At 42.4% G+C, this 21,230-nt stretch overlaps 1 protein-coding gene across 1 annotated transcript in view; it reads right to left on the bottom strand.

Moving 5' to 3' along the window:
- LOC126470784 (heat shock 70 kDa protein 14-like) overlaps positions 1–18,216 on the bottom strand; it is a 200,319-nt gene extending 182,103 nt beyond the window's left edge. The window contains exons 1-3 of the mRNA XM_050098793.1: positions 18,026–18,216; positions 17,784–17,864; positions 17,404–17,638 (exon numbers count right to left, since the gene is read on the bottom strand). Coding sequence (XP_049954750.1) covers positions 17,404–17,638; positions 17,784–17,864; positions 18,026–18,085 — 376 coding nt within the window. The 5' untranslated portion in view covers positions 18,086–18,216. The remainder of the gene's footprint in view (positions 1–17,403; positions 17,639–17,783; positions 17,865–18,025) is intronic.
- Positions 18,217–21,230: the final 3,014 nt, after the last annotated feature.

The raw sequence follows: 21,230 nt of genomic DNA, 5'->3' as shown, positions 1-21,230 counted from the left end.
ATGGAGGAATGTGACCAAGGTTGCCGTCAACTCAACGACTGCTCAGAGCTTGCGACCGACAGCATGGAATGGCATTCAGCCGAAGGCAGAAGATCCTGATCCATAGGTTGTTCAGGAGCAGCTCCTGCCACCAGCGATCGGCCGGTTGATCGGTCGCCACCAGTGCGCCTCGGCGACACAGAAGACGGCCGAGGGCGATTTCCGCCAGGTGGTGCTGTAGATGAGACACGCCTTGGCGGAGAAGGAGATGAACTGGGTTTCTTATTAGCCTTCTTGGAAATATGATGTTTAGATGAAGGAGGAACCGATGGTTGTGAAGTTAGGGTACGTAAAAAATCTTCACGAGTATGCTCTTTTTTCAAAGTCTCGGTGTCTGACTTTTGGGCTCGAGATTTAGCAGAACCCGATGAAGGGTGAGCCATAGAGTGGGCAGGCGAAAGTGGTGAGGTTGAACGGGCGATCTTTGCGCTGGCCGATCTGACGACCGTGGCACTAAAGGTGAGGTCACAAGTCCGCGTGGCCGCCTCCTTTGTTGGCTGCGGATAAACAAGGACAGTGCTGTATTTTCCTGTCTGAGGCATGGTGGGCTGTCGACTGGCGAATAATTTTCGAGCAGCAAAGGTTGACAGCTTTTCCTTCACTCTGATTTCCTGGATGAGCTTTTCGTCTTTAAAAATGGGGCATTCTCGAGAGGAAGCAGCGTGGTCACCCATACAGTTGATGCAGCGAGGGGATGGACATGGACAAGCACCCTCATGGGCATCCTTGCCACACGTAACACATTTGGCCGGATTGGAACAGGACTGGCTGGTGTGATTGAACCGCTGACATTGATAGCAACGCGTAGGGTTTGGGACGTAAGGGCGAACGGAAATTATCTCATAGCCTGCTTTGATTTTGGATGGGAGCTGAACTTTCTCAAATGTCAAGAGGACAGTGCGGGTTGGAATGATATTCGTGTCAACCCTTTTCATAGCTCTATGAACAGCCGTTACACCCTGGTCAGACAGGTAGAGCTGAATTTCGTCGTCAGACAATCCATCGAGGGAGCGTGTATAAACGACTCCACGCGTGGAATTTAAAGTACGGTGCGGTTCCACGTGGGCAGGGAAGGTGTGTAGAAGTGAAGTACGCAGCAATTTTTGTGCCTGGAGGGCACTGACTGTTTCTAACAACAAGGAGCCATTCCGTAATCTGGAACAAGACTTTACAAGACCTGCAATTGCGTCGACACCTTTCTGAATAATGAAAGGGTTGACCGTGGAGAAGTCGTGACCTTCATCAGACCGAAAAACAACAAGGAACTGTGGCAACGATGGAAGAACTGTCTGTGGCTGAGACTCAGTGAACTTACGCTTGTGAGCAGACATAGTGGAAGGTGAGGAAACCATTGCAGAAGAATCCCCCATGATTACCGGCGTCTCCAATGGCGCGCTCCTCCCTTGTGGGGGCACTCTCTGAGGGAACTCCCGCCTTAGGTGATTGTTCACACCTCCCGACAAACCGACGGAGAGACCAATCGGCACTTTCGGAAGGTATCAGCTCGGGTAATCACCCCTCCCTGGGCCTGGCTGTTACCAGGGGGTATGTACGTGTCCTACCTGTCTAACCGGGGTGGGGAATTACGCGTTACCCCGTCACCGGCTACGCACAAAAATGCGTGGGTCGGCCTTCAGACACGCACAGGGAGGAAGAAAGAGAAAGGGAAAAACAAAGAAAGGGAAAGGAAAGAAGAGAGGTCTCAAACGCCGCAGCGGAGAAAAGGGTAAAGAGAAGAGGTAAGGAAAAGAGAAGGACAAAGGAAGGATGAAGATATACAAGCAGAGACGGCGAAGAATGCGTTACATTTACGAACGTCCGTCTCCGGATGTAGGCACAAATCATACTCCCAGAGGGGGAGAAAGGGATGGAAAGAGCCAGAGGTGAGGGGAGGGGGGGCGAAGATGGGGGATAGGGAAGGATGCGGAAAAGGAAGGTATGCAGCCCGGAAAGGAAGGAGGGCCATATTAGCTCGGGGTCCCGTGCTCGCTACGCACGTATCCACAAAAGAGTTGTGGACCCCCTGGGGGGCCGAAGCTTGTTGTTCGTAAGTGCAGCCCAATCGGCATGCCACAGCGATAAAATGCGCCGACAAATGACCCTGCTACAATCTGATGAAGGGACACAACAAGAAGCTGTCCGAGGCTGGAGGACCGCAGCCTTGGCTGCGGCATCTGCAGCTTCGTTCCCAGGGATACCGACATGGCCAGGAACCCACATAAAGCTAACCAGAGAACCGTCGTCCACCAGCTGCTGAAGAGAGCGTTGGATCCGGTGCACGAAAGGGTGAACTGGATACGGATCACTTAGGCTCTGGATGGCGCTCAGGGAATCGGAGCAGATGACATAAGCAGAATGTCGGTGGCGGCAGATGTGAAGAACAGCCTGGTAGAGGGCAAAGAGCTCAGCTGTGAAGACCGAACAATGGCCATGGAGCCGGTATTTGAAACTTTGTGCCCCGACAATAAAAGAACACCTGACCCCGTCATTGGTCTTAGAGCCACCTGTATAAATCAAGGTCATATTAATGAACTTCGAACGAAGTTCGACAAAACGGGAGTGGTATACCGAACCGGGGGTAACCTCCTTTGGGAGCAAGCTGAGGTGAAGGTGAACGCGAACCTGAGCCTGGAGCCAAGGTGGCGTGTGGCTATCGCCCACTCTAAAGGTTGCAGGGAGTGAAAAATCAAGGTGTTGAAGGAGGCAACGAAAGCGAACTCCAGGGGGTAGCAGGGCAGAGACATACAACCCGTATTGACGGTCGAGAGAGTCGTCAAAAAAGGAACGATAAGACAGGTGGTCCGGCATTGACAGTAGCCGACAGGCATACCGACAAAGCAGTATATCGCGCCGGTATGTGAGTGGCAATTCACCGGCTTTGGCATGAAGACTCTTGACAAGACTAGTACAAAACGCTCCGATCGCAAGACGTAAACCCCGATGTTGTATGGAGTTGAGGTGGCGTAAAATGGACGGCCGTGCAGAGGAGTATACGAAGCTCCCATAATCCAGCTTGGAGTGGACGATCGACCGATATAGGCGAAGTAGGACGGTTCGATCCGCTCCCCATGACATACCACTGAGAACACGGAGGACATGTAGAGAACGGGTACAACGGGCAGCCAAATATGACACATGTGGAGACCAGCTAAGTTTCCTGTCAAATGTAAGACATAAAAATTTTGTTGCCTCCACGAATGGGAGAGCAACAGGACCGAGTCGTAAGGACGGTGGGAGAAATTCTTTGTAGCGCCAGAAGTTAATACAGACCGTCTTCTCGGCAGAAAAACAGAAGCCATTGGCGACACTCCAGGAGTAAAGACGGTCAAGAGAACGCTGAAGACAGCGCTCCAGGAAACATGTACGCTGCGCGCTGCAATAGATGGTAAAATCGTCCACGAAAAGGGAGCCTGATACATCAGCTGGGAGGCAATCCATTATTGGATTGATCGCTATGGCGAAGAGAGCGACGCTCAAAACTGAGCCTTGTGGCACCCCATTCTCCTGGCGAAAGGTGTCTGACAGGACAGAACCCACACGTACCCTGAACTGTCGATCCATTAAAAAGGAACGAATAATAAGTGGGAGGCGACCGCGAAGGCCCCATGCATGAATGGTGCGAAGAATGCCCGCCCTCCAACAGGTGTCGTAAGCCCTCTCCAAATCAAAGAACACAGCCGCGGTCGGGTGCTACCGCAAGAAGTTATTCATAATGAAGGTCGACAAGGTAACCAGATGGTCAACAGCAGAGCGGCGCCTACGAAATCCAAATTGTACATTGGTAAGTAGGCGTCGAGATTCGAGCATCCAAACCAAACGAGAGTTAACCATTCGCTCCATCCCCTTACACACACAGCTGGTAAGCGAGATGGGTCGATAACTGGAAGGCAAGTGCTTGTCCTTCCCCGGCTTAGGAATTGGTACAACAATAGACTCGCGCCAGCATGCAGGAACATGTCCCTCAATCCAGACGCGATTATAAGTATGAAGAAGGAAACCTTTACCCGCAGGAGAAAGGTTCTTCAGCATCTGAATATGAATAGAATCAGGCCCTGGAGTGGAGAACCGTGACCGGGCAAGTGCATTATAACTTACACGATTCGAGGAGCGGAAGTTAGGTGGCTTAGCCTCCTCTGCCTGTTTTCGGGGGAGGAAGGCAGGGTGGTAATGAGCGGAGCTCGAAACCTCTGCGAAAAAGCGGCCAAAGGCATTGGAGACATCCTCAGGGGCCTCAAGGACGTCATTCGCGACCGTCAAGCCAAAAACTGGTGAGTGGACCTTAGTGCCAGATAGCCGGCGCAGGCTACCCCAGACAACAGAAGAAGGAGTAAAACTGTTGAAGGTGCTTGTGAAAGCAGCCCAGCTGGCTTTCTTTAATAATATGACGACACTGCGCACGTAATCGTTTATAATTGATACAATTCGCCACTGTAGGGTGGTGTTTAAAGGTGCATAAAGCACGTCGACAAGCACGTAAAGCGTCCCTACATGCTGTGGTCCACCAGGGGACCGGTACGCGACGGGGAGAAGAAGTAGTGTGAGGGATGGAATATTCAGCAGCAGTGAGAATGACTTCCATGAGGTGTGCGACCTGACTATCGCAGCTTGTGAAGGTTTGATCCTGAAAGGTCGCCCTGGAAGAGAAGAGCCCCCAGTCTGCTTTGGAGATGTTCCAACTAGTTTAGCACGGAGAGGGGGTATGATGCAGGAGGTGGATAACACACGGGAAGTGGTCGCTCGAATATGTATCAGAAAGTGCATACCACTCACACCGGCGTGCAAGTTGGGTAGTACATATAGAGAGGTCTAAATGGGAATAGGTGTGATATGTGTCCTAAAGAAAAGTAGGGGCGCCAGTATTGAGGCAGACAAGATTGAGATGGTTGAAAAGGTCTGCTAACAGAGAGCCCCTCGGGCAGGATGCTGGAGAGCCCCAAAGGGGATGGTGGGCATTGAAGTCTCCAGTTAACAAAAATGGTGCAGATAACTGAGCAATAATTTGCATCATGTCTGCCCTGGTAACGGAAGACGACGATGGAGTGTAAACGGTACAAATGGAAAATGTAAAAGTGGGGAGAGTAATTCGGATGGCAACTGCCTGCAAGCCGGTGTGCAATGTGATGGGATCGTAGTAAATATCATCCCGGACCAGCAACATAACCCCTCCATGAGCCGGAATACCTACCACAGGGTGTAGGTCAAAACGCACAGAGGTGTAGTGTGCCAAGGCAATTTGATCGCATGGGTGTAGCTTCGTTTCCTGGAGGGCTATGACGAGCGGACAGTGCAAGCGGAGCAGCAACTTTAAGTCCTCTTGGTTCGAGCAAATGCTGCGAATATTCCAGTGAATAAGTGCCATCGTGAGAAGAAAAGGAAGATGAAAGAAGGGGTCACCTCGAAGGCCGCTGAGGGCCTGGCTTCGAGCGAGCTCTGCCGCCGCTATCAGTAGGCGGACAGTCATCGTCCATTGGTTCTATAGGTTCATCGGCCATCTTGTTAAGATGGCCAGGAGGGGGAGCTTTCTCTGCAGGTGAACAGCCAGATGTTCGGCTACCAGCGGTGCGGCCAAGCAAAAGGGATGACGGCCTGGGGCGGCATCGGCTGGGTGGTGCAGGAGAAGAAATGTGCCGTGGCGGAGAAGGAGAACTGTGCTTCCTATGAGCCTTCTTGGAAGGTCGTTTAGTTGAAGTACTGGTCGATGGCTTGGAGTTCGAGGTACGTAGGAAGTCTGCACGGGACGGTTCCTTCTTGAAGGCCCATGCATCTGACTTCTGGGTCTTCGTCTTGGCAGAAGCTGATGAAGGTGCTTGTGTCTGAGGGGTGACGGGAGGAAGAGGAGACATCGACCGCGCGATCTTAGCACTGGCCGAACGGACGACCGTGGTGCTGAAGGTCAGATCGCATGCCTGTGTCGCCACCTCCCTGGTAGTCTGAGGACAGGCAAGGACAGTACTGTATCTCCCCGCTGGGAGCAGCGTGGGCTTCCTACTAGCAAATAGCTTGCGAGCAGCCGAGGTGGACGCTTTATCTTTGACCCGAATTTCTTGGATACAGCGTTCTTCCTTGTAGATGGGACAGTTGCGGGAGGACACTGCATGGTCACCATGACAGTTCACACAACGAGGAGACGGAGGTGGACAGTCACCCTCATGGACATCCCTGCCACAAGTGACACATTTAGTCGCATTGGAACAAGACTGGCGAGTGTGATTAAAATGCTGACACTGGTAGCAGCGCGTAGGTGTCAGGACATAGGGGCGAACAGAAATAACCTCGTAGCCCGCTTTGAATGTGCGACAGCAGCTGAACACTATCAAAGGTCAAGAAAAGTGTCCGGGTCGGTACAAGGTCATTGTTGACCTTTTTCATGACCCTACGGACAGCCGTCACGCCCTGCTCAGCGAGGAAAGACTGAATCTCCTCGTCAGTCAATCCGTCGAGTGATCTAGTATATACAACACCAAGAGACGAATTCAAAGTGCGGTGAGCCTCCACCCGGACAGGGAACGTGTACGGGAGTGTGGCCCGAAGCAGTTTTTGTGCCTGAAAGGCGCTCTCAGTTTCCAGTAACAAGGTACCATTACGCAACCTGGTACAACACTTGACCGATCCGGCTATGGCATCTACGCCCTTCTGGATAACGAAAGGGTTGACAGAGGAAAAATTCTTTCCGTCCTCAGATCGAGAAACTACCACGAATTGTGGGGCAGGCGGTAGTACTTTTGTCACTGGTGGCTGGTCAAGTTTCCGTTTGTGGGCAGAAGTCGAGAGAGAAGAAGAAGAGAAATCCATTGCGGAGGAATCCCCCATGATTGCCAGCGTCTCCGATGGCACGCTCCTTCCTTGTGGGGACCCTCTCAGAGGGCACTCCCGCCTTAAGTGAATATTTACACCTCAGGTCACACCTCCCGAGAAACAGACGGAGGGACCAATCGGCATGGTCAGAAGGTATCAGCTCAGGCAATCACCCCTCCCTGGGCCTGGCCTTTACCAGGGGGTACGTGCGTGCCTTACTTGTCTACCCAGGGCGGGGAATTACGCGTTACCCCGTCACCAGCTACGCGTGCGAACGCGTGGGTCGGCCTTCAGGCGCGCACAGGGAGGAAGGAAGAAGAGGAAAAAGAAGAGAGAGAGGGAGAGAGAGGACAGACTGTCTCAAACCCTGAGACGGAGACCGAAGAAGGCAAGGAGAAGAAGGCAAGGAGAAGAAGGCAAGGAGAAGAAGGCAAGGGAAAGAGTAAGGAAGACAGTGAGATGGAGAAGAACAAAGAAAGGAACCAACAATGGAAGGAAGAAACGAGAAGAAGTGAAAAACCAAAATGACCACAAATATAGGTCGTGGAACCATCTGTCTCAGGACACAGGCGCTAACTACCCCCTTGAAGGGGAGGGACTCCTTTTAGTTGCCTCTTACGACAGGCAGGAATACCTCGGGCCTATTCTAACCCCCGGACCCGCAGGGGGGCATACACCAAGTTGTGTGCATTGATAGCGAGAAGTCAAATTTGGTTTATGTTAGGCCTGGAGTGCAACAAGGATCGGTGTTCAGACCTTTATTGTTTTTATTACTAATCCGTGTTTATTTATAAATTCTCACATGACAACATCAGCAACATTGACTGGATATGCCAGTTGCTATTATAGCCGACCAACAGGCTACAACAGGGAAGCTGACAAGCTCGCACACTAACGCACAAAGAAACCGCCAACACCGCCCTACACTGTTAATCCAATATACAACCTATCAAGACACTAAATGATGATGAACCTAACTGTTACTGGTATGCTGACACTGACCGAGAAGCTGCAGCCGCCGAGAAACACCACTGCACAACATCAAAGGCATCTGCCTGCAAGATACCCACTAGAATCAAAATCTAGCCTTGCGTGACCTGTTGCAGACAGCAAGAAAACTGCTACTGCTCGTAAAATCTGACCCAACTATCACACAGGTTTCTTTCCCTTGGCTCTTGCCTTGGCACTTTTTTCCCTTTTGCCCTTCAAATCGCTACCTTTCGATCAACTTTCGACTCAATCTATCCCCAGATGAGCGGATATGATTGGTTAATCATAACCAGACATATGCAAACATCGCAGTACCTACAAGGCCAACACAAAACATCTTTGCATATTGGTTAGTTTTCACTGAGTGAGGCCTCGTAGGATGTGGGTACTGCGATGTTTTCTTACTAAATGAAAGTAAAACACATGTACTTAATTTTAGCCTCTAAGAGATTCCTAACCATCATGAATTAAAAACTACTAAACTTTTAGGTGTTCTTACTGACAATAAATTGACCTGGAATCCACATATTAAAAATATATTTTCTAGACTTTTCAAGAGTTATTTATTTACCTACAAATTTATATCTAAAAACACAGATGATGTGACTTACCGAACGAAAGTGCTGGCAGGTCGATAGACACACAAACAAACACAAACATACACATGAAATTCAAGCTTTCGCAGCAAACTGTTGCCTCATCAGGAAAGAGGGAAGGAGAGGGAAAGACGAAAGGATGTGGCTTTTAAGGGAGAGGGTAAGGAGTCATTCCAATCCTGGGAGCGGAAAGACTTACCTTAGGGGGAAAAAAGGGGTATACACTCGCGCACACACACACACATATCCATCCGCACATACACAGACATGTCTGCTGTGTCTGTGTATGTGCAGATGTGTGTGTGCGCGCGGGCGCGAGTGTATACCCCTTTTTTCCCCCTAAGGTAAGTCTTTCCGCTCCCGGGATTTGAATGACTCCTTACCCTCTCCCTTAAAACCTACATCCTTTCATCTTTCCATCTCCTTCCCTCTTTCCTGATGAGGCAACAGTTTGTTGTGAAAGCTTTAATTTCATGTGTATGTTTGTGTGTCTATCGACCTGCCAGCACTTTCATTTGGAAAGTCACATCATCTGTGTTTTTAGATATATTTTTCCCACGTGGAATGTTTCCCTCTATTATATTCATAACCACAAATTTAAAAAGATATGTTCCAAATAACTATGCAAGATCACAAAATTTTGCTTTCTTCCAATGTATCATATCATACGGAATTTTTTCATGGGGTAGCAGTTGTTAAGCAAATGACATTTTATTGTTGCAGAAGAAAGTAATAAGAATAATGACAGATTCTGATAAAACAGAACATTGTAAACTTCTGTTCATTAAACTGGAACGTCTGACAACAGTAAACTTATTCATCTATAATGTTTTATTCTATGTTAGAAACAACTTTTCTAATTTCACACTGAGAACTGATGTACATAGTTTTGACACTAGAAACAGCACACATGTAGACATACCATACCACACATCATCTAAATCACGTAACTCCTACCTAGCCTTTGGATTAAGGATGTTTAATAGGCCAAGGGTAGATTTTACAGAATTGCCTATAAATATTTTTAAAGCTAAATTGTATAAGCGGGTCGACGGAAGCGTTCGATCCCACCCGTCGGCTTTGACTCTTGTCGTAAGGCTGTTGTGGTGTGTGATGTCACCACGGCGCGGAGTTTAGTTTGTGAGAATGGCGTGTTTGTAGGTGTTGTTTTGATGTGATCGGTGGTGGTCTCCAGTGGTGTATTTGTATGTTAGGTGATGTTTTTGGTTTAGTGTGTGTGTGTGTGGCGTGTTTATAGGTGGCGTATTGTTGCGGTCGGTGGTTCTCTCTGTTGGTGTGTTTATGGGTAGCGTGTTATGTGGCATATGGGGTTCACTTGTGTGGTAGCATTGCATGTGTGTAGTATCAGTGGTGACTGTGCCTTCAGTGGAATATATTTCAATGAATTAATGATTTTGGTCTTGTTATGTTGACGTTACTGTAGTTTCTTTTCTGTTCATGTGTAAATTTTGGTAAATTTCTTTGCTTATGTCTTTGGTAGGTATGGATATGACTGACAAGGTCAACAGTTTTTGGTTGTCTGCGATGCTGGGGGACAGTGCGTTGTCTCTAATAGAATTTCTTCAGCAATGCGGGCTGTTGGCTGAAGTCGTGAAGTGTTCAGTGTGTCGTGAAGCAATGAGACTTACTAAAGTTTTGGCGTCTCTGACCAGGGATGGCTATATGTGGATGTGTCGTAAGGATAACAGGTCAAGGGAAGTGTTTGATTGCAATTTTGATTTCCTAGAGAGAGAGAGTGTGTGTGTGTGTGTGTGTGTGTGTGTGTGTGTGTGTGTGTGTTTTTGTGTGGTAGGATTAGGTGTGGTGGTGGTGAAATTTCTGAGATTTATAGTGTGGTAGCAGTTGTTTCTGTCGACCAAGGGAAGTGATCGATTCCAGTGGATTTTGTGTGTAGTGGAAGTTGTGGGGTCTTGTCATTTTAGTGTTTTTTGTCGTTTGGGTTAGTGGCGTGTGTTTATATTTAATTGTCCCCACCCAAAAACCCCCAATTTCCTACACTTGTCCCATTAGTTTGACTAAGTGTTTCGTGGAAGGTGTGTGTGTGTGTGTGTTTTTCGATGTATTTTCATGTTTGTTATGTTTACGTAATGAAGTCATAGGCGCCATATTGGAGTCATAGTGGACGGTCGTTTCCGCCATACTTGTGACGTCATGGGTCAAAGCAGACGGGTGGAATCAGACGCTTCTGTATAAGCTACTAGTAAACAACCTCTTTACCCAGTTGACAAATGTATTGGAAATGAAAATGCTGCTCTCTAACATATAATTTCTAGTTCTACCTATTTCATTTACACTAAATTACATTGATATAGTAGTTCATATAGAAATGTACGCTTATGACTGTCTATTGCTGTAAGAGCTGAATGATAATAAATTATTATTATCATTATTGTTACTATTATTATTGTTATTATTTCTTTCTTTCTTTTCTCAGACGTTATGTCTGGTCAAAAATGGAAAGTGACGCGGACCTTCATCAAGCGTGGCTTCCTTTTAACTGTGTGGTATATGTTATATTGCATTTAGGAACTTTCGGGTAATTGAACATGTATCAATAATTATGGATTTCTGTAGTTGTATATACAAGTCTGAATGTAGCTGTATTGCATTGATGTACTGGTGGATATTGTGTGGTATGACTCCTGTAGTTGATAGTATAATTGGTATAATGTCAACTTTATCCTAGTGCCACATGTCCTTGACTTCCTCAGCCAGTTGGATGTATTTTTCAATTTTTTCTCCGGTTTTCTTTTGTATATTTGTTGTATTGGGTATGGATATTTCAATTAGTTGTGTTAATTTCTTCTTTTAGTAGTGAGTATGATGTCAGGTTTGTTATGTGTTGTTGTTTTGTCTGTTATAATGGTTCTGTTCCAGTGTAATTTGTATTCATCATTCTCCAGTACATTTTGTGGTGCATACTTGTATGTGGGAACATGTTGTTTTATAAGTTTATGTTGTAAGGCAAGCTGTTAATGTATTATTTTTGCTACATTGTCATGTCTTCTGGGGTATTCTGTATTTGCTAGTATTTTACATCCGCTTGTGATGTGATCTACTGTTTCTATTTGTTGTTTGCAAAGTCTGCATTTATTTGTTGTGGTATTGGGATCTTTAATAATATGCTTGCTGTAATATCTGGTGTTTATTGTTTGATCCTGTATTGCAATCATGAATCCTTCCGTCTCACTGTATATATTGGCTTTTCTTAGCCTTGTGTTGGATGTGTCTTGATAGATGTGTGGCTGCGTTAGATGATACGGGTGCTTGCCATGTAGTATTTTCTTTTTCCAATTTACTTTCTTCGTATCTGTTGATGTTATGTGATCTAAAGGGTTGTAGAAGTGGTTATGAAATTGCAGTGGTGTAGCCAATGTATTTATACGAGTGATCGCTTTGTGTATTTTGCTAGTTTCTGCTCGTTCTAGAAAGAATTTTCTTAAATTGTCTACCTGTCCATAATGTAGGTTTTTTATATCGATAAATCCCCTTCCTCCTTCCTTTCTGCTTAATGTGAATCTTTCAGTTGCTGAATGTATGTGATGTATTCTATATTTGTGGCATTGTGATCGTGTAAGTGTATTGAGTGCTTCTAGGTCTGTGTTACTCCATTTCGCTACTCCAAATGAGTAGGTAAATATTGGTATAGCATAAGTATTTATAGCTTTTGTCTTGTTTCTTGCTGTCAATTCTGTTTTCGGTATTTTTGTTAGTCTTTGTCTATATTGTTCTTTTAGTTCTTCTTTAATATTTGTATTATCTATTCCTATTTTTGTCTGTATCCTAGATATTTATAGGCATCTGTTTTTTCCATCACTTCTATGCAGTTGCTGTGGTTATCCAATATGTAATCTTCTTGTTTAGTGTGTTTTCCCTTGACAATGCTATTTTTCTTACATTTGTCTGTTCCAAAAGCCATATTTATATCATTGCTGAATACTTCTGTTATCTTTAGTAATTGGTTGAGTTGTTGATTTGTTGCTGCCAGTAGTTTTAGATCATCCATGTATAGCAAATGTGTGATTTTGTGTGGGTATGTTCCAGTAATATTGTATCCATAATTTGTATTATTTAGCATGTTGGATAGTGGGTTCAGAGCAAGGCAGAACCAGAAAGGACTTAACGAGTCTCCTTGGTATATTCCACACTTAATCTGTATTGGCTGTGATGTGATATTATTTGAATTTGTTTGGATATTAAGTGTGGTTTTCCAATTTTTCATTACTATGTTTAGGAACTGTATCAATTTAGGATCTACTTTGTATATTTCCAATATTTGTAGTAACCATGACTGGGGTACACTATCAGAGGCATTTTGGTAATCAATGTATGCGGAGTGTAGCGACCTTTACCTTTGTTTAGTTTTAGCTTGATATGTCACCTCTGCATCTATTATCAGTTGCTCTTTACATCCTCGTGCTCCTTTGCAACAGCCTTTTTGTTCTTCATTTATAATTCTGTTCTGTGTTGTATGTGTCATTAATTTCTGTGTAATGACTGAAATTAATATTTTGTATATTGTTGGTAGGCATGTTATGGGGCGATATTTACCTGGGTTTGCTGTGTCTGCTTGATCTTTAGGTTTCAGATAAGTTATTCCATGTGCAAGTGTATCTGGGAATGTGTATGGGTCTGCAATATAACTGTTAAATAATTTAGTTAGATGTGAATGTGTTGAGGTGAACTTCTTTAGCCAGAAATTTGCTATTTTATCTTTTCCAGGGGCTTTCCAATTGTGAGTAGAATTAATTGCTTTGGTGACTTCATGTTGCAAAATTATCACTTCAGGCATTTGTGGTATCATCTTGTATGTGTCTGTTTCTGCTTGTATCCACCGTGCATGCCTGTTATGTTGTACCAGGTTTGACCATATGTTGCTCCAGAACTGTTCCATGTCTGTTATGTTTGGTGGATTGTCTGTTTTAATGTGTGTGTTATCTATTGTCTGGTAAAATTTCTTTTGGTTTGTGTTGAATGTTTGGTTCTGTTTTCTACTATTTTCACTTTTTTTGTATCTCCTAAGTCGTTTGGCCAATGCTTGTAATTTCTGCTTCTTTTCATCTAATTGCTCTATCGCTTCTTGTTGTGAGATTTTACCTAACCTTTTTCGCTTTTTTTCTGACATTTCATTTCTTATAAATCGTGTTAGCTGTCCGATGTCTTTTCTCAGTTTTTCTATTCTGATCTGTAGCCTGTGTTGCCATGCTGGTTTTGTGGGTTTCTTCTGTGTGTTGGTTGGTTCTGATCTCTGCCTAGTGCGTATATTTAGTGTAGTGAGTGCTCCTATATAAACCAGTAGTTGTAACTCTTCCATAGTTGTGTTTTCATTTATTTTGTTGTGTATGATTGTGTTGATAGTTTTTATTGTTGTTTCGACTTGTGGGTTATTTGGTGGTCTATGCAAGAATGGTCTAATGTCTGTATTTGTGTCTTTGTATTCTATATATGTCAGCTGAATTTTTTCTTCTATATCTAACATGTGTGTCACTTCGTGTTCTATTTGTGCTTGTTCTGGTGGCTGTCTTAAGATTTAGTTTTCCTCTGATTGTTTAATTGATGCGTGTTGTCCTTTGTTTGTTTGCTCTGGGATGTTTGAGTCCATTACTGTATTTTCTTCTTCTTCTGATTGCACATTATTTTGTTCCAGTATTTGTTGTACTTGTTGTTTGATGTTTTCTAATTCTGACTGGGGTATCCTGTTATTTTTTATTATTACACCGATCTGATCAGCTAGTCGTTGTTCTGTTAAAAATTTTAATTCTGGGCATCTGATTATAAATGTTGTGTATACTTGTGATCTGTATCCAGTTGTGTTGGTTCCTAGGTTTGTTGCCTGGTAATAACAGAGCATGAGGTGTCGATTAACTTCATCTGACCATATCATCCTCTGTTTTTGTTTTCCTTCTAGGGTGGTTGCAGGAAGCATATCCTGCAAAACACCTCTATTTGGATTTGAATCATTTTCCAGTTGGCTAGCAGTGTCATTACCATTGTGGGCGGGCATAGGGTTCAAGCGTCATCCCCGACCATGACGGCGCTTGTCCGAGGCTTCTTTAGTTCTGTCCTGAACCAACTAATCACACTAAAAGGGGGGTTAGCCCTATTAGTGGTTATTCCTTTTTCTTCGCCTTTTACGACTGGCAGAACATACCGGAGGCCTATTCTTTTCCCGGACCTCCACGGGATTTTTTATTATTATTTCACTGTTAGTTGTCTTTTCAGTGTAAAGAATTACAATAGATAACTTTAGTGCACAAATGAGGTGATATATTTTTATTCTGTTACTGTAAATTAAAAACAAACTTCAGTGAAAAGTAAGAAAAGCAGCAAGCAATAATGAGAGATGTTAAGAACTTTGAATATATACCAGTATATGCTGATATAAAACCTCCACAAAGAAAAATTTCATAAAAAAAATAAAAAAATCAAATACAAAGATGGAAACTGCATTTTTAAAACACACACACCTTGCATATAACTGTTTTCCTTGATATCTTGATGCAAAAATGAAATGAGTTCACTTAAAGGTGAGAGATATGATTTTTCTCCAAAGCACTTATTGTCATGTTTATAAAACTGTGCACCATGTCTTTGTAATGATAGGACATCTGCCTTAGACGTCACAATGGCAAAGGGTAGCCAAACAGCATCATTCCAACTGCACCATGAGAGGAATTGTGAATCTGTAGGGGGCATATGGTTAATCTCAACATCTTTAAATTCACGTGACTGGTGGAAAATGTGTCTTGTGTACCAGATTTTGTAGAATTTGAAAGCCACATTCTGCTCAACTTGCAATCGTTCCCAAAAAGCATTTTCACGAGTTTCCATAGCAACAGTGCTCCCATTTGCATTCATTGGAAGTCTCTTCATTAGAAAGGTGATAGTAGCAATGACTAGAAATGCTTGTTTCAATTGGGTTTCTGAAACTGTCGCTGTGCTGTACTTGTATTTCAAGAAACCTTCATGCAATTTTCTGTGAATCTTCTTGTTATGAACCATGGTGGAAGGAGTCTTTAATTCCTTGCACAAAGTCTTGAAATATTATCATTTTCGTAAGATATCACTACTTCTTCTCTGACAATTCCAGGTAACATCTTTTGACCACTCCTGCATTCTGGAGCAGCAATTAAACCATGACTCTCTTTAATTGTTCTTTCTCCAAGTCCGATGTGCTCTAGGACACCAACAGTAGAAGTTACTCTGACAATACTCAATAAAGGTGGAGCAGATAATAAAAACTTGAAACTGTCCATTACGAGCTGAATTCTACATTTCTGAGTTAGGAGCTCTTTATATCGGAAAATTGGTTGCATTGTTCACAGGGCACTCCAGACAATACAGGGTGCTAATATGCTCTGCTTCTTCACAGACCAAGTAACATTAAGGTTTCTCAGAACACAGGTACAGTATAGCAATGACATTTCCAGTAATATGATTGCACCACACATTACTACTCACTGCAATTAACACCTTTATAATAAAGAGACTTCCAACATATAAAAAAGGAGCAGTGTCGCAATGGGAGCTCATGAAATGGTTTGCAGAAAAGGTTGCAAGTCAGGCAGAACGTGGCTTTCAAATACAACAAAATCTGGCACACAGGACCCATTTCCCAGGCATCACATGAGTTTAAAGATGTTGAGATTAACTGCATGCCTACTGCTGATTTACAATTCCCTTCATGGCTAGCTTGGAATGATGCTGTTTGGGTCCCCTTATCCAATGCTGCTACATGTCAGGCAGATTCCCATCATTACAAAGACACAGTGAGGAGTTGTATAAACATGACAACAAGTGCTTCGGAAAAAAATAATATCTCTCACATTTAAGTGAACTCATTTTGCTTCTGCATCAAGATGTCGAGGAAAACAGTTATATGCAAAGTGGAAGGGTTTTAAAGTTAGTTTCCTTCTTTATATTTGAATTTGTTTATCAAAATGTTCTTTGTAAAATTTTTATATCTGTACATATAAGTACATATTTAAAGTTATTACTGTGTCTCATTACTGCTTACACCATTTCTTATGTTTCATTTAACTTGTCTTTTTAAGTTGCAGTGACAGAATACGGATGTATCACCTCATTTGTGCACCCACATTGTCCCTTAATTCTTTACACAGGAAAGACACTTAACAGAGAAATACAACATACACACTGAGAAAAATGATTCATAACTGTTTTCAGCTCTAAATTGTTTACAGTTCTGACCTACAGGTCAATTTTTCAAGGAATACACGTTTTTATTATTAATGCCCTGTATTCTTTGCAGATAAGATTGCTGACAGATATATAAACATTTCAGCAAAAAATCATATTGTGATTCAATTGTCTATGTACCCCACAGGACTTTGAAATTTGTCAAATTTGCCCTTTTTTGTGATGGAGTCATCTTTAAGTGAAGGTAAGAACTACTAATTTCAATGCCAAAAGCTTGTCATTGTTATTTATACTTAATGCTAGCACTAAAGAGTTATAGTGCGTACGATGAAGTCTGCATTTTTCCCCTCTGTGAAGTTATAATTTGTAAAAAATCACACATGTAAAGCACATCACGGAGAAAGAGCAATTCTCAACGTTAGTCATAAAAAACAGAGATGTATCCTACTTTTTATGCAATATATCAACTTAATGACTCACACAGTACATGACTAAAATACTTGATGTCTGTAGGTCACCTCATTACTGAATAGCAAGTGTCTGAGAATACGGAAACCGGTTCCTAATGACTGGGTACCCACCCATGAATCTTCAAACCTGAATTTATCAAAAATGGTAAGAGTTAGAACAGTGCTATTTGGCAGTTTTACTACTGAGACATGTGGGCATCCATGTTCCAAATATGACTAAATTCTGAAATAGCCACATTTTCACCCCCTGTGAGATTACACGGAATGAACCATACTAGCTACTCGTAGGAATATGAGATCGGGGCGATACGTATAAAAACATTTCTACATACCAAACAGCTTTTTGTAAATGCACGTCATGGCTCCTTCTGGGGTATACACAGCAATCTTGTCTTCATCTCGGATTTCATATTTCACGCCTCCTTCAGTCACTATTTTACATTTCACTGACTTGATATGATGCTCAAGTTCGTCGTCAGGAATACTGTCATTTAAGAGTTTCTTATTGCGAACGATTGTACATGTGGCATTTCTAACAAGAGCTGCCTTCGCTGGGAGTCCAACAGTCTGAAACACATTCGATCTCTTAAATTTTGATCACGAAGCGGAATTACGGAACAGTGGTAAACCAACTAAATTAAGAAGTAACAGGCAATTTCAGCTTAGAGGGCACTATTCAAATAAACTGCTGCTTAGTACAAAATTTCCTTACCTCTTCACCGTCTACAAACGCGACTATTGCAGGCATTATTCTGTTGCCACTGTCGTCGGCTATAATATCAACTTTCCCATCCTGAGAAACAAAACGTAAAATAATGTCAAAGTTACATTGATATGATCTTATTAGAACGTTTCTCACGAATACATTCGAGCTAGAAGAATAATCGTTCATGACTTCACTTCTGGCACATTAGAAGTTCTCAGTGAACAACAAATATGAAAAACATTACCAACCTTACAATACGCCAAGCAGGCCGAAGAATTCCCCACGTGAATGCCAAAAACACCAGCCATTTTGCTAGTCTTCGACGACAACAAACCGTACACGATGCGCAAACAACACACTACTGCCGCCAAAATACAAATATTCACGCGTCTTTGTTTTCCTCTGCATAGCGTTCAAAGAAGTATTCTGCTGTCAAAGACGTAATCAAGGATGTTAGAAGGGGAGATATGTCAGTCATAAAAATAAGAAATACGAAAATATTCAGTAATTAGCACGAATTTCATTTTTCCAGATGCCACTAGCGAAATAGCGCATTATTAAAGAAATAAAAATATCAATACTGAATTGTTAATTGAAAACATTTTCATAATAAACAAAAATGAAATTGTGATCCATATTATCTTTCGCGTTTCATGGTGTTTTTTCTGTGTAGCTTAAAAATCTGATATTTGTTAATTGCAATGAGCGCAATTTTCCATCAACTCGTTTAGTATAATTAATTGTGTAAAGGAACGTCTGTCGGTAATAACGCGGATAAGTCAAGGCTGTGCATAAATGAGCCAAAATCGTTTTGCCTATTTATTTGTTATCATCTCACCAAAATTAAAGAACAAAAGAGTGGGATCATGTAGAAATGTGTAATGAAATAAGTCGGATATTTCCATATATGACAGACTTAATTAGTATTTGCATTTGTAATGGGTGAATTTTTCCCTGTGAACTGTTGTGATACCTGCGTATTACGAACGCGAGATCATTTTACTTTGCGTTCGTCTTTAGTATCCGAAAGATTTCCAGCTCCTGCTGGGTGATAAATTAGTGTTGTAGAAGCTGTTTAAAGTCGTAGCAAACACCGCAGTACCTTGATCTCTGTTGTTAAACACTATTTGTATGTAATTTCGTCAGTGTCATTCCAACCCATCTTATCGTGCTTTAATAATTGAGACATGGATGTAAGAACATACTAGCAGTGCGGGACTGCATGAAACAAATACTGCACTGTATGACCATAACGAATGTTCCTGATGCGTTGCTACATTCTCTTTCCACCTTTAAAACTCTGCAGCAAAAGTTAAAAGTGTGTGAATCACATACACAGAAAGCTTATGTGGCACTGGCAACAATAAAATAATTTGGCTTCTACAGAACTTCAGCCTAAATTTGTATTGTCTCATGCATACGTTATCTTTCACCTAGACAATGGTACCATATTCTTTAAGGTCTTCCTTTTTTTTCTAGTTGTGTTACAAAAAATGCCGCAACATTCCGGTCACAATTTTCAGTTTTTACGTTTTCTCGCAAGGAGTCAATTTCTTCCTAGGCTATTCGCCTAAATAATTCACTGAAAATACTTCACAACCCACGTTATCGCACTAACTACAGAAACTCAAAACTACTTTAGCACGATGACAACCCTAACTCAAATGAACACAATGTTACCCGTTAAACTGAGCACGTCTATTTTTACCAGCAGAGGGCACCAGCAAATATAACAACATGGCACCTAGAAACACAACCAACTCAAAAACTCCACATCGTCGTGACGTCACACACCACAATACCATTACGTCACGGGTCAAAGCAGACGGGTGGAATCGGACGCTTCCGTTGATCCAGCCAGAAGGCATAAACAAAACAAAAAAAAAACTTCTTTAGCTTGGCCATTGCCACTGCTTGTTCTGTCATTGCGCATTCAAGAACGTAATTATGAAATTAATTTCACTGACGAAAGTGCCAATGATAATGTGTGAGGTGGTGATGGTTGGTACAATTTTAATTAAAATCTATAATACAAGCGTAAATTTCCTATCCAATCCTTATAAAAGTATATTTATATATTCTGTGTGTGGTATATTTTGAGTTATTTAGTTTCAATGTCAAGTAGTAAGGGGTACCCTTTACTACTTGAAATTAGTACAGTTACTAAGCGCACCTCCTTCCGCATGGAAAGAAACCTGATAGTTTCATTATATTGCACTGATAAATGAAAATGGAAGTGGCACATATACACACTTTCATGTTATTCTATGGAAGTCTCTAGGAGACAACACATTTAAGTTAAGAAAGGTTCCTCTACACCCAGGATCACCTTGACTGCTGGCTGGTGACAGTCTGGGATAGGAAGGGAAAAGATTAATTGGAGGATGTGAAGTCATACTGCATATTAATGCAAGGGCCTACTAAATTAATTTTCTGGTGGTAAGTCCATTGCTCTATATAGATTAGAATCACAAGTCTAGTAAATTTTAGTTTCAGTTTGCAGGCCTGTAATTTCCACAGGGTTCTCATATACATCTACATCTACATCCATACTCCGCAAGCCATCTGACAGTGTATGGCAGAGATCGGTAGCTGTTCATCTCTTACCGAGATGATTGAACATAGAAAATGTGGCAGAAATCAGAGATGTTTAACTTGAAAGGATTTCTTTGTGTTGTTTACATAGAAAGATCCACTAATGTCCTTTTTCATTGCATTCCTCACAGAATCAAGCAAATACTTCCCGCCTTCCTTCCCTCATCTGATCTAATCCTCTGGAAACTGATTTACTTGAATGTCAAACATTGCTCACATTGAAGTTACCACTTTGGAAACAGCTGCTGACATTTCAGGTAATGTAATGTAATGTATTAAGTGCTCTAGGTTGCTGTATGTGTACCCATCCATGCAAAAGTAGATACATCCAAAAATAATTTAGTCTTCCTCTGATAACTAAATTATAACTGGGAATTCACACACAATGTTCTACAGAGAACTTTAAAGCGTGGCTAACAAGCTATATCTTTGTGGTATATATATATATATATATATATATATATATATATATATATATATATATATATATATATATATATATATCCCAAGTTCTTATTTTTGTATGTGCTGGCAGTTTATTGTGACAACAGAAATACCACCCTGTAATTTGTATATGGTTAGGAAATCGGTGTATTTACGCATCGTAATGTGCTGTGATTGTATATCTCACATTGTACCTGAATTTTATTGTAAATGACTAATACATTTTTTAAATGCATGACATGGAGCTATCTATCTTTCATTGCACTACAAGTTTCAGCATTATTTATTCACCAGTTAAATGTCATAGGAATAAGAACAATCTACATGAAGATTACCTACCAGCTGTCCACCTGGATGAATGGCCACTACCAAACTATAGCCAAGAGGAAAGTAGACCACCCTGTGGCACAACAT

Source organism: Schistocerca serialis, chromosome 3 (genome assembly GCF_023864345.2).
Source record: "Schistocerca serialis cubense isolate TAMUIC-IGC-003099 chromosome 3, iqSchSeri2.2, whole genome shotgun sequence".
NCBI lineage: Eukaryota > Metazoa > Arthropoda > Insecta > Orthoptera > Acrididae > Schistocerca > Schistocerca serialis.
This window is presented reverse-complemented; position numbering and strand designations above follow the sequence as displayed.